The 18605-nt window shown below is 40.7% G+C and overlaps 1 protein-coding gene across 2 annotated transcripts in view; it reads right to left on the bottom strand.

Annotated features, from left to right (window-relative positions):
- The window catches only part of LOC121440449 (CD99 antigen-like protein 2), a 79094-nt gene that overhangs the window by 13807 nt on the left and 46682 nt on the right, over nt 1-18605 (bottom strand). For both annotated transcript variants that reach the window (XM_041641209.1, XM_041641210.1), the window contains exons 2-7: nt 15128-15190; nt 14175-14243; nt 10867-10941; nt 4159-4230; nt 3551-3637; nt 1306-1371 (exon numbers count right to left, since the gene is read on the bottom strand). In XM_041641209.1, the coding sequence (XP_041497143.1) occupies nt 1306-1371; nt 3551-3637; nt 4159-4230; nt 10867-10941; nt 14175-14243; nt 15128-15190 (432 nt within the window). The remainder of the gene's footprint in view (nt 1-1305; nt 1372-3550; nt 3638-4158; nt 4231-10866; nt 10942-14174; nt 14244-15127; nt 15191-18605) is intronic.

Below are 18605 nucleotides of genomic sequence, written 5' to 3'. Positions count from 1 at the left end.
TGGGTTTGCCCTTTAAATGCTCCATGTTCTCCTGACACCTGGAAGTTTCATTTAGAGGTTTTGAGGGCTTTTTCCTAGAGATGACACCATCTGGAAAGGCGTTGCTGGGGACAAATGTGACTACCGTACACTTTAAGCAAAAGAGAACACTGTTCCCCTAAGAAAGGCACAGTGCTTGCAAGAAAGAAGCAAATGTTACTACTTCAGCCAGGACTTGCGGAGGGACCCTTAAAGTGTTCGATCCAGATACACTCACAACTTGCAGCCTTCAGACACTGCCACGATTTCCCATCACAGCAGGGACTAATAAGGAAAGGGTTTCAAACACCACACTTTATCATTCTAACATCTTATCACAGCCGACGGTAGTCAAGAGGTCGCAGCTGTCGCGTTCCACACCTACAGGTTCCAACATCAACACACCACAAGTCTGCTCACACCTCACACCCCATGCTTAAGACACAATTTGACTTATGCAATGATGAAAGCTCTCAATTATTACTACCTGGAGGAACTGCAAACATGTGACTCTGGAAAGAACGTGGCTATTCGGGGGCAGCATGAAGAAGAGGACTTATTATGTCTCCCCAGCTGTGGCGATGGCTACTGAAATCTACATGTGTGATTAAATTTTACACACACACACACACACACACACACACACATACACACACATGCCAGTGCATGTAAGATGAGATCTGACAAAAATCCCCAGAAGGTAAGTGGGTGACTTTATTGTACAGATGTCAGCTGCCTATTTTAAATAATCTACGACTGTGGACCTGCAGTCAAAGATCCTTGGGAGAAACTGGGTAAGGAGAATGCAGGAGCCTTTTGGAACCATTTGAAAACTTTTACCAGTGCTAAACGAGTTTTAATGCAAAGGTACTACTAAACAGTATGATTTGCTAGGTGCTTCTTTAAAATAATTCTCATGTGACGCTTGCACCCTCCCACTGCACAGAAAACTGGATCTCCAAGTAGGGCAGGCTGTCTTGTTAATGCCATGAAGCCTCTGACTGTCCTACCACAGGCTTTTGGTGCTGTCCCATAAATATGCTTCTGTCATGGTGGGGACACTACCTCAGGCAGTGCCTTGGCTTAAAAATCCAGAAGGAAAAAGGCAGCTTCTCCAGGATGGCTTACAAATGGGCCCCCAACCCCAAGAGTGACAAGCCACCCCAAGTAACAAGTGGAAATGTCTAAGGCTTATTTTCCAGAGGCTGAGTAAGAATGGCAGGCTTTACTTGGTCAGTATTTGAATGGGAATTAGGTGTGTAAGGTTGGATGAAGAAATCTTCCTACCTTTATTCTTATCAGGTTTGTATCCTCCACCTCCCAGTATGTCCTCAAGATCCCTGTCTGAAAAACCTAGAAAAAAAAAGACATTTCAGTGACCAAACTATTTCAGAATCAAGAAATCGGATTAATAAATGTTGCCAATGACACTTGGATGTTCTTTGTGGTACTGGAAGTATGGCTCTGTGATACAGCACCTAAGGCCCTGAGAACCATGCCTGGTGCCAAAACTCAAGAGAGATGGGGGAGAAGAAGGAAGAAAAGGAAGATGAGAGAGAAGAAAGAGAATGGATATGATAGGCTAAGTTCCAGGAGGCCCTAAGATTGCCACTGCCAATGCAAGTACTCTATAGAACCTCCAGTCACCTCGAGTATTTGTGTGACCACAAGGAAAATGAACATAATCCTAGTGATTAAGTTGCATCATATGCCAAAGATGAGATTTTTGTCAAATTAATTAAGAGCCTGACTTAACAAAGGGATCTCTTTCCAAGCTTGTTTTGGGCTTCCCTGAGCTCAGAAACGGGAAGCTGAAATCTGTCCTCTTTCTCCTACTGATCTTAAAGGGGCCACTATCTCTATGGCTGAAGGGAAATACACTCCATCAACAAACTACATGACCTTGTTATGAAGAAAACCTTAGCCCAGATGAGATCCCATCCCAGTACCTGGACTGCAGCTATCTGAGACTCTACATAGGAAACTCAGCTTCTTAACCAAACAAAGGAAATCATAACTAATTTCTTTTTTTAAAAAAAGTCTAACTTTCTTATAATTTGTGACACAATCATAGCTATCTAACACAAGAAGCAGAATTGTTATTTATAGTCAACTATTAAGTGCACATCTTCCTGAATGTCCTATCGCTGAAATGCAAAGTGTGCTTAAAGCCTTTCTGCTGTATTCTAAAGTACTAGAGGTGATTCACAAAAGTCACTTGTCTGATTGTTTCAGTTCTAATTGTTTTTATCTGCTTTGTGTCATAAGAGACCACTCTTGTTGCAGAATGAATGCTGTACCAACTTGATTATTTGGGAAGCATTTCTTAAAACTGAATGAAATGGGTTTATCAGTTCAGGCCAGACACTGATGGTACTTGTCAATGAGGTTCTAAGTGAGGCCCTTATCAGCTACTGCGAGTCTAATAGCATCCCACGACATGAAGACTCTCCAGTGACACTGGTGGTATTAGTAGTAGATGTGGCTTTTGGGTTTTCATAATAAAGTGTGGCATTACACTGAAGTTTGAGAAACCTCAAGACAACAAGATTTTCCAAACTAACCTGCAATGTTTCAAAACAACAAATGGGCACAAGTCCATTGAATGGGTGCTGCAGTTCAAATGGGAAATGACCATATAGGCTCATGTGTTGGGACACTTGACCCTCAGCTTTTGGAAATATTTCACTGGGAAGTGACCTTTGAGTTTCACTAGCCCACTTCCTGTCTCTTTCTCTTTGCATGTTGAGTGTGGATCCAACGTGACCAGTTGAGTTTTGTTAGGACCCAATCAATTCTGAAACCTTAAGCCAGCCGAATGAATGAATGAATGAACTCCTCTGTTTGCTGTCAGGTATTTGGTCAGGGCAGCTAGAAAATTAACTAAAGGGTGACTGGGTGAGGAAGAGTTACTAAAACACTTTTATTTGTTGTTCTTTTACATATTTGTTTTAAAATCCCTTTAAATTTAGTTGCATTTATTATTTGTGTGTCTATATATGTATGCATGCACACCTAAACGTGCATGCACAAGCATGCATGTACCACAGGACACATGTGCAGATCAGAAGACAGCTTTCAAAGTGCATATCTGAATATAAGAATCCAGGTATCTCCTAGAAAGATGAGCATTCTAGAAATTTCTAAGAAATGTAAACTAATGCCACTCTTCTCACTAAACTGCTTTTTATCATGCCATGCATAGTAATTTCTCATAAACTGTGCTATTTATGTTAATATGTGTGGCTTTAGTATTAATCATTTTAGACCGATAATACTGTTCTTCTAAGTTTTAAATATATGGATGATAAACACTGAGGGATATGACCTATATAGACAAAGTTATTGAGAGTCCCCATAATTTGGGAAATCCTTAAATCAAAAAGTTTCAGCATGACTACTGTAGGGTTCTGCAATTTGCAGTGGCCTGATCTACAGTTATCTAGATGGCATGAATTCTATTACAGACAACAAAGCAGACCCTCCCAGGAACTGTGGCATTGGTCCGTAAATTCGAGCAGCTAGGTCTTACCTCCTCCTTCTCCTACACTTGGTTTTTTGCGGTCATCAAGATCATTTTGATCATCCAAGGCATCCTCCAAGTTAAAACCATCTGGTTCTGGGGACCACAAAACAAAACAAGCAAATAAAACAATCACTCACTGTCCTGGTGGGTTTTTCTGTCAGCTGGATACAAGCTAGAGTCATCTGAGAGGAGAAACCCCTTTTAGGAAATTGTCTCCATAAGATCAAGGTGTAGGCAAGCCTGTAGGGCATTTTCTTAATTAGTGAGTGGTGAGGGAGGGCCCAGCCCATTGTGGGCGGTGCCATCCCTGGGCTGGTGGTCCTCGGTTCTCTAGGAAAGCAGGCTGAGCAAGCCATGGGGAGAAAGCCAGTAAGCAGCTCCTCTCCATGGCATCTGCATCAGCTTCTGCCTTCAGGATTGAGTTCCTGCCCTGACTTCCTTCAGTGATGAACAATGATGTGGAAGTGTAAGCAAAATAAACCCTTTCCTCCCCAACTTGGTTTTGGTCATAGTGTTCCATCACAGCAATAGAAACCCTGACTAAAACACTCACTTAAACAAGCAGATGATGAGAAAATCCTTCCTTACTTCTCTCCTCAGAGAGCTTGTCTTACCCATGGGATTTGATGGTGCTCTAGTTGTTCCTGGCCTTCTAGTTGTGGTAGTGGTGACATGGTCCCATCTCTCTGAAAACGGGAGGGAAGACAGCAAGAGTCATACATTTAATAACAAAATGTATACTCACATCGTAGTTTTAAGAAGTCACACCATGAAAATAGCGTATTATTGTCTCAGGGCTTGAAGCCCTGTATGACCTCATAACCACTTGGGAAAAGCTGCAAAACAGATAGAAAAGGTTTTAAATGAGATTCTGACCACTCTTCTTCATAGGATGGGGACTGAGAGAAGAATGCAACTCCACATCTCACCCTTGACTAGCAGAGCTAGAACATGATCCCAGATATTCTGAGCACATGGGCTAGGGAGTTCTAGAGCATAAGCATGAACCCCAAGAGTTTCAACCATGGTTTCCTCCACTATTAATCCAGAAACTGAACTACAGAAAATGCCTGGAGATGAGTGAACTGGCACTTTCTATGATGTATAGAGAATACTCTTACAAACTCAAAGAGGTTAAGATACAGACACAGACACACCTAGCAGATTGTTTTAGAAATATGGCTTCCTTTCACAGCAGTTACATGGCACTCATGAAGATTTCAATAGTTTCTTGAAGCGCAATTAATCAAAACTCCGAGAGAGAAATTGGGGTTCAACCTGAAGGTTAGAAAAGCAAAAGAGGCTGAGCGGTGGTGGTGCATGCCTTTAATCCCAGAACTTGGGAGGCAGAGGCAGGCGGATCTCTGTGAGTTCGAGGCCAGCCTGCTCTACAAGAGCTAGTTCCAGGACATGCTCCAAAGCTACACAGAGAAACCCTGTCTTGAAAAACCAAGAAAAAAAAAGAAAAGAAAAGAAAAATAGCCAGTCACGGGCTCTTACCTCTACCTCAGTCCAAAAATGGTGATCCTGCCTCCAGGAATCTCAGAATGAGACTGTGGCTGAGAGCTATTTCCTCCTGCCTTATATTCCTCTCTAGGGCTGGGATTAAAGTTGTGCACCACTGGGATTAAAGGCATGCACTGCCCGGTTTCTATGACAAACTAGTGTGACTACTGGGATTAAATGTGTGTGTTACCACTGCCTGGTCTGTAAGGTTGACCAGTGGGGCTGTTTTACTCTCTGATCTTCAGGCAAGCTTTATTTATTAAAATACAATTGAAATGCCACTACAGTTTCTTCTATTAAACTTTAGAATTGTCCATGATTATTTCTCTAACTGAAGACATTCAAAGGGAAAGGTAATGACAATGCTACAGCCAATACACAGAAATAAACAGCATAACCATAGAAGCAAAGGAGCAAAGCTGCCCGTCATGTTATACCATATATAAAAATCAGCCACAAATAGATCAGAGATCTAAAGATAAAGGCTATTTTCAAACAGTTTGGTAAACATTTGTGACACTATATTTGATGATATTTCGTGGAGAGGAAAGCATAAGTGTCAAAAGAAATAATGGACATGAGCTCGAGAGATGGCTCCATGGTTAAGAGCACTGGAGACTTTGGTCCAGGTTCAATTCCCAGCACCCAAATGTCTGCTCACAGTTGTCTGTAACTCCAGTCCATGGAATCTGACACCTTCTTCTGTCCTCCTTAGGCACAAGACATTCACAAGATGCACAGAAGAAAACAAACAAATAAAAAAGAGGAGGTAAGAGGTAAGAGAGAGGTGGGAAATCAAAACAAAGTATAGTGATATATATATATATATATATCACTACATATATATATATATATATATATATGATGTCACAATGAATGACAGGCAAGACAGACAGCTTGGGGTTTCAATAACTGTTTAGACCATGGAAATGTGAGACTTCAGCTATATAAGACCTGAAAATAAATCAATGCACCACCTAGAGAGGAAACATCATATAGGCATATCACTGACATGAAAACATCTAGGACATTTTATGAAAAAGGCCTTCTGCACCAATTTAGAAATAAAGGAGAAGTCCCTGGGTTTTTCAGACTAACTTCTCTTCCTGTAAGATCAGGAGCAAAGCAAGCTCACTGTCACACAGCGCTACAAGTTCTACAACTAAAAGCAGAGAAAACATGCAGATTGTAAAAGAAGGAATCACTCTGTCCATATTTGCAGATGACTGGATCATCTTCACAGAAAACCACAAAGAATGTAAACAGGGGAACTAGTGAGAGAACTCAGCAGCATTGGGAATGGAATCACTGACAGCAACATGTAATAGCGATGAACATATGGAATCCAAAACCCATCATTCATAAAGTAAAAGAAAACAAAATAATGAAATATATACCTTTAAAACAGTGTGAAAACTACTATACTCAGATAAAGTAAACCTGTAGGTAGAAAGTTATAAATAAAGAGAATCTAAACAGAGATACATACTGATTTCATGGAATGGAGAACTCAACAGAGAGAAATGTCAGCACCCACATTGATATCTCTCTCTCTCTCTCTCTCTCTCTCTCTCTCTTTCTCTCTCTCTCTCTCTCTCTCTCTCTCTCTCTCTCACACACACACACACACACACACATTCAGCGAAAGCCTATAAAAGTCCTACTGATTTCTTTTTCTAGAAATAGTCAAATTTGATTTAAAATTTTTCTGGAAAGGCAGAAACCTTAGGTTAGCTTTTCAAAACCTTGAAAAGGATAAAGTGGGATGAATCACTCTACCTAGTATTAAGGCTCATTATATAGTTACAGTTGTCAAGATGTGGCAGATAGATAGATAGATACACAGGGCAACAGAGTAGAATGAAGAGCTCAAAAGACCTCAGATCTGCTTTGGCATTTGTATACATATGCAAAGCAACTCAACAGAGGAACGAATCTTTTCAGCAAAAGGTGTTGGAATAATTAGACTTCCAAAATAAAAAGCAATGGGTTTCACTTTATATAAAATTAAATGCTAATGGATGGATTACATTTGCTTAAATATAAAATCATAAAAAATTCAGAGGGAAGCATTTCAGAACTGAATGCTTGGTAAAGAGTTCACACGTTTGACAACAGAACCATGACCCATAAGAGAAAAAAACTGTTAAAAAGCTGGAAAGCCCAGGTAAAATGGTACATGCCCAGCACTCAGGAAGCTTGCATTAGAGACCGGCCAGGATTACTTGCTAAGAGAGTAAGACCCAGTCTCTAAAGAGGGAAGACGAGGAAGAAGAGGCACAGAAGGAGCAGGAGAATATGGAGAAAGCAAGAAGGACAAAGGATTATAGAAAAGAAAAGCCATAGAAAGCTTTAATGGAGTTCAAGTTCGGTGAGCTGGAGTTGCAGTTCAGAGGTAAGCATACATTTATTTACAATGATGTCTTAGATTTGTTCCACAAAACAAAAGGAGACAAAGAAATGGGTAGAAGAAGGGAAGGAAAGCTGGAGTTGGCTTTTTAAAAAAAGTAAAAAAAAATTTAAAAATCTTTATTTTCACTATAATCATTCAAAATTATAAATAAGAGAGGAGATGTTGCAACTAATACTAAATAAATACAATGGACAATATATTCCAACAAATTGGACAGAGTTCTGGAAGCACACAAACACTTAAGACTTGATTATGAAAACTAAAAATATAAACAGATGAATAATCATTTAAAATTTGAATAATCAAAGACCTCCCAACAAAGAAATATCTGGGAAACAGATGGCTATAAATATGAATTCTTTGAAGAACTCAAAGAAAAATTAAAGCTAATCCTTCTCAAATTCTTGCAGATTTGAAGAGGAGGGAATAATTCCAAATTTACTTCATGAAACCAACATGACCCTCATGCCAAAGCCAGACAAGAATGCCACAAACAAGCAAAACTGCATGAACAGAGACAAAAACCATCAGGAAAGCATTAGCAGAATTAACTGTATTGAATTAACTGAATTCAACAGCACACTTAGAAGATTACACACCATGATCAAAACTGGATTTATGCCTGGGATACAAGGATTGTTCAGCCGAACTTACATCAATAAACATTAAAAGTATGAAGAATAGAAATCATGTAATCATCTCAGTAGGCAAAGAAGAGACTTTGATAAAACTGAACAGCTTTTTGATGAAAATTCTCAACATATTAGCTATAGAAGTTATGGTGTGGTTAATCTCAGTTGTTAACTTGAGAAGTTCTAGAACCATCTTGGAGGCAGGCTTCTACCTATGTGGTAAGGGATTGTCTTGACTAGGCTAATTGTCTTGAAAAGATCCACCCACAGTGGATGGCACCTTCTGGACTGTACAAAAAGCATGAAGTGAGCTCAGCACAAGCTGTCATATCTCTCTCTCTCTCTCTCTCTCTCTCTCTCTCTCTCTCTCTCTGCTTCTTGACTATGGATGCAATGTGACCAACTCATGCTGCTGATGCTGTGTCTTCTCCACCATGATGGGCTGTACACTCTCAAACTGAACAAAAACAACCCTCCCTTAAGCTGCTTTTCTCAGAGTATTTCCTCACAACACCTAGAAAAGTAACTTTGGCAAAGTAGTGCCATTGAATCAAATGAAGGCCACATAGGATAAGGGAACAGGTATCATCACAGTGAAGGGTCAAACACTGAAAGCTTTTCTTCTAACATGAGGAACAAGACAAAGATGCCCACTCTACCAGTTCTATTCAATAGAGTACCAGCTGTACCAGCAAGAACAAGAAAAGACATCCAAATGTGAAGGATGCTCAACTGTGTGTGGAAGTAACAGGACTGTAAGCAAAGAAGATCCTAAAAAGCCAGTGTGGTGGGGCACACCCTCAATCCCAACACTTGAGAGGCAGACTCAGGAGCATCCAGGAGTTCACGGGCAGCCTGAACTATATAAGGAGTTTTAAAACTAGCCTGGGCTACAAACAAATACACAAAAACAGACAAACTGGAAAAAAAGAAAACTCTAACATGTTCATGTTTTTAAAGATGGAAGAAGTAGCCATAAGCCAAAGAATGTAGGTGACAAAAAGTGAAGAAACAAATTTCCCCATACAGTCTCCAAAAGGAATGCGGCCCTGCTAGGATGCTTACTGAAGCCTATCATATTCCTTCTGCATTTCCCCTCAGTGGTTATAAGATGCATGCCTGTTGTTTAAGCAACAAGGTATGTGGTCATTCATCCCTACAAGGGCAGCAAAAGGAAGCTCACAGAACCTCAGATTTCAAATGATACCCTGGCACCAAGTGACATCTGGATTGCTGCTTTGTAGGAGACACTGAGATCAGAATGTGGCTAAATAGGACCTATGATGCTTTATCCTGATGGTCAACTTCAGGGGATCAGGAAATACCTAGGAAATTAGTAAATCATACTTATAGCATTACTTTTATGCCAAAACCTGACAAAAAATACAGACTTATATCTATTATAAATATGTATGCAAAGCCGGGTGATGGTGGCACACGCCTTTAATCCCAGCACTCGGGAGGCAGAGGCAGGCAGATCTCTGTGAGTTCGAGACCAGCCTGGTCTACAGAGCTAGTTCCAGGACAGGCTCCAAAGCCACAGAGAAACCCTGTCTCGAAAAAACCAAAAAAAAAAAATATGTATGCAAGATCCTCAATAAAACACAAAAGGTCTAGAAGGTTTATAATCCCAGCCCTGGAGATGCTGAAACAGTAGATCCACAGTAGATTCCTGTGATTCTGAGGCCAAACTGGGTACCAGGCCAGACAGAGCTACACAGCAAGACCCTGTGTCAAAACACACTAAACAAACAAAAATTGATTTTTTTTTCAGAGTTTCTAAAGCAACTCAATAGAAAGGTAGCCTTATGCACAAAGGAGCAATTTTGAGCAAGTTGATGTTTACAGTAAATAAAAAGACTTTTAAGGAAAAAAGATAGGAAAATCTATGGGGCCCAGGAATACAGAGTTTCTAGCTCTCAGACCTTGCAGAAGAAGCATAATCAATCAAACTTAAAACTGTTCACTCCAGAGAAGACTTTGTTAAAGTCTCTTTAACAAAGAACAAAAATGTAAGATATAGAATAGACATATCTAAGAGTTAATGTCTAGAATATGTAAAGACTTCTTAAAACTCAACAGTAAGAAAGTCTAAAGTATGTATGATAATATGCATTTTGGGGACAGGGTCCCACTATGTAACCCATCTGTTCTGGAACTCACTATGTACACCAGGCTGGTCTCAAACTCAGAGATCCACCTGCCTCTGTTTCCCAAGTGCTGGGATTAAAGGTGTGTGCACCACCACAGCCAGCATGTGCACGTCTTTAATGCTAAGTTTCAATTGATTAGTGAAGTCTTTTCCATTTTAAGTTCTTACATAATAAACATCAATAGATAAAATACACACAAAATCTTTTGAGATCCTCAATAACTAGGGAAATATGAAGATCAAAATGCTTAAATGCCTCTGTCTGAGGGTTCTCCTGTGGTACACAGGGCTGTTAAAGTCAATAAGACAGATTCAGGGCTGGAGAGGTGATTCCATGGTTAAGGAGTATTGATTTCTCTTCCAGGGGCCTGGATTTGATTCCCAGCAGCCACATGATGGCTCAAAACCATCTGTAACTGCTATTCCAGAAGATTCAATGACTTCTTCTGGCCTCTACATGCACTGCATGCATGTAGTGCACAGACATGCATGCAGGCAAAAATATCTATGCACATGAAAAATAAATACCCCCAAATATAACCAGACCAATAAAATAAAAGTGAACAGAGCCAGCAGAGAGTGCTAGGGCTAGCCTGTAGTTCAGCCAGTAATGACTCACCTCTTCCTCCTGTACCTGGTTTTCGGCGCCCATCATCTCCATCAGCTAATGCATCAGTCAAGTCAAAATTACTTCCTTCAGAGGGCCCCAAAACACAAAGGAAACAGCAATCTGATTAATAACTGGGCAGAAGATGAAAGGACAAGCCAGACATAATTTATTTTTGAAATAGGCTCTTACTGCATCCTGAAACTCACTCAGTAGACCAGACTATCCTCCAAATCACAGAGATCCACCTTCCTCTGCCTCACCAGTGCTGGGATTAAAGGTAGTGTCAGCAGTCCCAGGTCAAAAACAAGTTGGAACAACAATCATGTTTCATTTTTTTTTCATTTTAGATGATGAGTTAAGGTGAATTAAAAACTGGAATATGCATAAACAAACATTCCACTTACAAGAAATACACTGGACAAATAAGCATGTGGATCACAGGTTAAAGCTCCGATACAATGGTTAGGATGTCAAATAGCGAAAACTCCCAAGGGGTTGAGGAGGCTGCTTGTTCGTTTCCCAGCCACCCAGACTCCCAAAATAATCACACAGAAATCTGTATTAATTGCAATACTGCTTAGCCAATAGTTTAAGCGTATTTCTGGCTAACTCTTATATCTTAAATCAACCCATTTCTATTAATCTGTGTATCACCACGTGGCTGTGGCTTACTGGCAAGGTCCTGGTGCATCTGTCTCCTGCGGGCAGCTACATGGCTGCTCTCTGATTTCGCCTACTCTCTCTATATATACCTCTTCCAGACTGGCTATATTCTGTTAAGCCATTTGTCGAAAGCAGCCTCTTTATTAACCAGTAGCAATAAAACATATTCACAGCAATACATAACCTTCTACACAAAGGTGGCTAAATTGTAGAAAAACTGGATCCTTCACAGAATGCTAGAGGGAATGAAGACTAATATAACCTTCCTTGAAGAATCAACCACTTCTTGTTTTTTTTTTTAAAGTATGAGAATACCACCTGGTCTAGCCATCACACTCTTGGGCATTATTCCTGGAGAAAGGAAAGCTTACATTTACAAATGCAGCCACACAAGAAATTCCACAGCAACTTTACTCATAGAAGTAGTCCCAAACTAGACACAACTCAGAACTCCTTCCACACAGAAAGCACTATGCCAACTTTGGTACCTCCATACTATGAAAACTCTTCCCCAATAAAAATAAACTATTGATACACGCAACAAGTTGGATGCACCCCAACTGAATTAAGCTACACAAAAAAAGCCAACTCCTAAAGGTTGTCTACTTTTGCATCACATTTACATAACCTTCTTGAAATGACATTTTATAAATGGAAAACAGATTAGTGGCAGCTGGGAATTAGGGGAGAGGGGAAAGGAGGATGGAAGCGAAGGACAGGTGTGATTGTCCAGGGAGTCACAGGGTGCTTCAGTGACAGAACTATCCACATCTGACTAGAACAGCAGATACGCAAACCAAGCCTGGATGAAGAAAACATGGGGCTTACTCTAAGATGACGTACAAATAAAAAAAAAAAAACAGTAGCCTTGGCTACATTGTCAGACTATAAAAAAGGAAATAAGTAAATTTTTCTCCAATCCAAAGCCAAATCAAAATAAAATTTCAAACACTTTTAAAAACACTTAGTAAAGACAAATGTGAGAGTCATCACAGGTAAACTTAGAAAAAAATTAAATGTTTTAAACTGCTAAGTTTATTTAAGGGTCCTGTGTTTAACTTGCCGAGGGCTTTTTTCAGTGAGGTGGGTGGCAATGCTAATCAGTGGGACTTTGAAATACAACAGAGTGAAATATGGTCACATGCATTCGTCAGCGCACCAGTGTTTCCAAGTGACCAGTGCATGGTGTTAGTAAACAATGAATGGGCAGAAGACCAGTTCCAAGAACAGGAGAGTCCAATGGGGCTCAATGGAGCTGAGTTACACGTCACACATTTAATCTGGGATAAAACAAAACGAAATAAAACAAAAACAAAAAAAAAACACTGTTTGGGCTTTGGTGTTCTATCTGAGGAGGACGTCTCAACTAGTCTCAAAGTCACCTTAAGTTCTCTTTCCTTTTTCTGCCGGATATAAGAATCCAGGAGGAGCCTGGTGAGGTGGCGCACATCTCTGGTCCCCATTCTTCTATCTGCTGCTATCCTGAGCTGCTGAAAGCTCCTGAGGTCCAGTGTAATACAGGAAGAAAACCCAGGCTTGTGTCTGGGGATGGGGTGTGGGATCAGAGGCAAGCAGATAGATCTCTGTGAGTTTGAGGCCAGCCTGGTCTACCTAGTGAGTTCTGATCTATCTAGTGAGTCCCAGGCCATCCTGGGCTACATAGTAAGATCCTGTCTCAAAGCACCACACACACACACACAAACACACATGCGTGCGCTCGTGTGCACACACACACAGACTCCAGGTGTATCCTATCAAGCCAGACATTACTCTGTACTCTAAATTGTGTTTTCATCTTATAAGCAATGTTATTTCTCATAGAAATCTGCCACATATGTCGATGCATATGTTAATTTATTTTCTTTAGATTAATAACAGTTTTTCATTTTTAAGTTCTCAGATGAGAAATATTTATAGATGTGGCCCACATAAACAAATTCTCTTGAGATCGTCAAAAATTTAGAGAATTTAGAGAAAATGTTTGAGCATCTCCATTCAAGAGTTCTGTGGTTTGAGGCTGTCCCCCTCTGCCAGACCAAGAATAGCTCATATTTATACTGTAGTTAGTAAGAACGGACCCTACCAGGAAACTAAATGGCTAGCCTGTGGCTTCAGTCAGATGTGATTCTCCTCCTTTCGTACCTGGTTTCTGGCAGCCTACATCTCAATCACCCAAAGCATCAATGAAGTAAATTTACTATCTTAACATAAGGCATAATAATCAAGCAGACAGTATTCTGCTGAAATAAGTCTAATATTCAGATGGATGCCTTTGATGGCTTTCATATATGTGTAAAACCTCTGTACAGCTCATTCGGATACTGCCCAAGATGCCTCACTTCCCTTCTCAGCAGAACCTTGACTTGCTCAAGTCCCATTTAGGCAAGTCTTGCTGCCTGCTAGAGAGATGGTTCAGCAGTTAAGAGCACTGCCTGCACCTCCAAAGGTCTTCCCAGCAACCACATGGTGGCTCACAACCATCTGTAAAGAGATCCGGTGTCCTCTTGAGGAAGAGACCTGGTTAGTCGTCCTCATCAACTTAGACCATGAAACCTAATATGGACAAGTTCAACAGAACGGCCAGATATGGGCTGCCCATGCATGCTTCAGCATTGCCAGGGCATAAAGTTCATTCATTTTCACTTCATTATTACCTGCTGGATTTGCTGGGGCTCTGGTCGTTCCCGGCCTTCTAGTTGTGATGCTGAAGTGGTCCCATCTCTCTGAAGGGAGGAGGGAGAACAAGAAGAGGAGCAAATTAAGTAATATATGTATTGTATATATGTGTGTGTGCATGCGCATGTGTGTGCATGCACATGTGTGCGTACCCGTGCATGTGTGTGTGTGCCACTTCATGGCTTGCAGAAATCATATCAGGAGGAGACTAGCCTTGGTATCATTTCCTGAGGTCACTGTACACAGGTGAGGGCCTCCAAGGAATCCCACTAAGAGGAATGATAAAATGGCATGGCTTCTGGAGCTGGAAGTACCGCTCAGTGCTTAAGAGTCACTGTTGCTGCTGCAGGGGACCCAAGTTTGCTTCCCAGAATCCCTGTCAGGCAGCTCCCAAGCACCTGTAACTCCAGCTGCACAGTATCTGGGCTCTTATCACACCTCCCTCAAGTACACGTAAGCACTTAAAATGAAATAAAAATAAACAAGAAAATAACTTTTCAGATGATGTAGGTTCAAGCTGTTGTGGTGCATGCCTTTAAACCCAGCACTTAGGAGACAGAGGCAGGTGGATCTCTGTGAGTTCAAAGATGACTTGGTCTGCACAGTAAATTTCAGGACAGCCAGAGAGAGATCCTGTTTCAAACAAAAAAAAGTGAGAACACTGAAACAGGTCAAAGTTCTCTTTTTGTAGAGCATGGAAAAAGCTAAGATGGGCATACACATCCTCTCATGCACGCAATATACATTAAATAATAAAGTATGGTGACATATGTATGTCTCTATGACAAAAGCCCTGAACGTGTAATAGAAAACAGATGGAAAAGATGTAGCTAATTTTCTTGAATGTGCCTGCTTCCCTAAAGGGAAAATGGTGAGTGCAGTCCTCGGTGATCACTGGTAGCTGCTTTTCATGATTGTTTGCTTGACTCACGCTTTACTGAGGAAGTTTCTTTCAGTGCATCCTCCAGATTAAAATCATCCAAGTCTCCATATCCTACAAATAAAAAATAATAATTTTAAATTTAGGTGGTTTTTAAAGTAAAACAGTAATACTGAATTTTGGGGGAGGGGAGTTCAAGACAGGGTTTCTTTGTAGCTTTGGAGCCTGTCCTGGAACTAGCTCTTGTAGACCAGGCTGGCCTCAAACTCACAGAGATCCACCTGCCTCTGCCTCCCAAGTGCTGGGATTAAAGGCATGCACCATCCCTTACTGTCTCTTTAAAGACTTCTTTTCACCACTGCCTGGCCTGAAATATTTTCTTTGTTCTTACTATTATTATTTGTGTCTCTCAGAACTGAATCCAGAACCTAGAATGTACTGAGCATGCATTCTACCATTGAGGTGCACTCTGAAATATACTCTTAATATGATCTATGCCATTTAAAAAATAAGGGATGGAAATGCAAAGGAAAACAAAGGAAAACTAGAGTATCTATACTTACATCAGAAAAAAATAAAACGGAAGTCAAGCACTCCAACATGGTCCAAAGAAACAGATCATTAAATAATGCAAAGTGGCTAATTCATCAAGAAGTCAAAATGCTGGCCACTAAATCTAAACAGTGAGAGAAAGCTAGAGGATCTCACAAACATGTACAAATTAGACATCACTCTTCTTGATAATCAGTAAGTCAAAGAAAAAAAATCAGGAGGGAAAGCAAACAGTAACTGGAGACAAAGGGAAATGGAGGCATGATACACTCCAACCGAAAGTAGTCCTGATAGGAAATCTCCATCCAAACGGGGAAAGTCTCACATGCTCACATCGTACTCCTCAGACAGCTAGAAAGTAAGACAAAGGAAAAGCCAAACACAGCAAAGGGGAAAAGAAAATAAGTTCCGAATGGAAAGAAAGAAAACAGAATGCAGAAAATCAGGCTGGCTGGGAAGACAGCTCAGTGGACGAAGTGCCTGCTGTGTAGCTCCAGCCTTGGGGACATGGGTAAGACCAGCTGACCCGATAGGTTCCACAGTCTCAAGGAGTCCAGACTGGCCTCCAATTTCCTGTAGCTGAGGCTGGACTTCAACTCCTTATTCACCTGGGCTTTTTTTGTTTTGTTTTGTTTTCATTGTCATTTTATCTTTACATAAGTTTTCAGCCACAATAACAAATAAAAATGAGAGAAGACCCAAACACACTCAGAAATAAAAGAGAAGGCATCGCAACTGGTATCGCAGAAACACAAATGATCTTAAAGGCCTGCTATGAACAGCTAATCATTAGCAAGGTGGGTAATCTAGAAGAAATGACTGACATTTGTTTGCATGTATGTCTGTGCACTGTGTGCATGCAGTGCCTGCGGAGGCCAGCAAAGGGTGTCAGATCCCCTGGAACTGGACTTATGAATGAATGTGATCTGCCATGTGGGAACTGGGATTCAAACCCATATCCTCTAGAGACGTAGTGTTCTTAACTGCTGCACCGTCTCTCCAGCCCCACAGAAGAAATACCTGAATTCACAAACACATGTAACCTTCCAAGACCAACTGAGGGAGAAATAAATATGAATAGATCAAAAAAATAACTAAAGAGAGTAAGTCAGCAATAAAAAGTCTCCCAGACTACACTATTAGGGAATTCTATCCACAACTGAAAAGATAACAAATCTTTCCACAGACCCCACCCCCGGGTAGGGGGAACTGTTTCTAAACTCATTTTTTCTTGTTTCAAAGAGAGACAAGAACACTACAGGAAAACCACAGGACAATATTAATACAAAGACAGAATTCCTCCTCAACCAAATACTATCAAATAAGATCAAGTGACACATTAAAAACACCTTTCACCACTGTCAAATAGGATTCATTGCAGAGATAAAAGAATCATCCTAAACTGGGCAGTGGTGGCGCATGCCTTTAATCCCAGCACTTGGGAGGCAGAGGCAGATGGATCTCTGTGAGTTTGAGGCCAGTCTGGCCTACAAGAGCTAGTTCCAGGACAGGCCCCAAAGCTATAGAGAAATGCAGTCTCGAAACAACAACAACAACAAAAATCATCCTAAATCAATATGTGGAATACATACGATATGTAGAATACTAACAAAAAATCCATGATTATCATAATAGATGCACTAATGCATTTGACAAAATTCAATATCTGTTCATGCTCATATCACAGTGAAGAGGCCGCAGCTAACATCACAGATGATGTGCTTTTACAGCGCGAGTGAATACAGCCAGTTTTAGAATCAACCTGGATATCCATCAGTGGATAAATGGATTTTTCAAATGTGGTACATGTACACAACTGAATACTATTCAGTTACATGAAGAATGAAGTCATATAGTTTGCAAGAAAATAGACGAAACTCAAGACTATAACATTAAATGTAAAAAGCTTACTTCAGAAAGACGAATGTCACATACTTTGTCTCAAATGGAGATTCTAGATTTTACTTTTCATTTGTTCTTAATTCTTAAAAATTAAGATGGGCGGTGGTGGTACACACCTTTAATCCCAGCACTTAGGAGGCAGAGGCAGATGGATCTCTGAATTCAAGGCCAGTCTGGGCTACAGAGTGAGTCCCAGGACAGGACAGTCAGGACTGTTACACAGGGAAACGCTATCTCAAAAAAAAAATGTATGCATGTATGCTCTTGGGGGTCAGAAGTTGGTGTCAGATCCCCTGGAGATAGATGGGTTACAGCTGGCTGCTAGCTGCCCACCATGGATGCGGGGAACCAATTCTTAATGACTGAGCCATTTCCCCATGTGTGAGTCTCGATTTAAACAAACACCTGAAGAACAGAAAACAATCACAAGTCACAGATCCCAGGACACAGTTGAAAGTAAGAGAAAGGCATGTGAGGGAGGCCAGTATGAAAAGTGAGAGGGCCAGACATTGACAACATAAAAGCATCAGGCCCCTGACCTCAAACCACAGTTGGGTAAGTCTAATATAAAATCAGAAATCCAAAATGATCTAAAAGCTGTGTAAGGTATACTCAATCTGTATGCTACAAAGCTGTCAGAAAGAAAAGTAGAACATAGTAGCATAAAATAGACAACCTAGATATAAGCCCAGGTGTAACCCTAACAGACAGTTGCTTTTTGAGAATGTACATGGCATTAAAGGTAATGTCTTCAGGAACTGCTGGTGGGAAAACACAGAAGACCAGAATTAGAACTCTATTCCCAGCACCACAAAAACCAATGCAAGAGAGTAAACTAGTTAAAACTGGATAAGGGACATTCCCCCAAAGAAATCATATTTTCGGTTAACAGATGAATAAAAAGATAATGTACAGCACTCTAGTCTTTGGGGAAACACAAGTTAAAGGAGCAACAAAGCCAGGCATGGTGGTATACAACATGAAGATCACACTCTTGAGGTTGCCCATGCTACCTAGCAAGACTGCCCACAAAAAGGAAAGGAAGGGCTTGTGTATGGCAAACATGGCTCTACTA

Source organism: Microtus oregoni, unplaced genomic scaffold (genome assembly GCF_018167655.1).
Source record: "Microtus oregoni isolate MIOR12 unplaced genomic scaffold, Mior012 000067F_ref0000223, whole genome shotgun sequence".
Lineage (NCBI taxonomy): Eukaryota > Metazoa > Chordata > Mammalia > Rodentia > Cricetidae > Microtus > Microtus oregoni.
The sequence above is the reverse complement of the archived record's forward strand: the minus strand, read 5'-3'. Positions and strand labels throughout refer to the sequence as shown.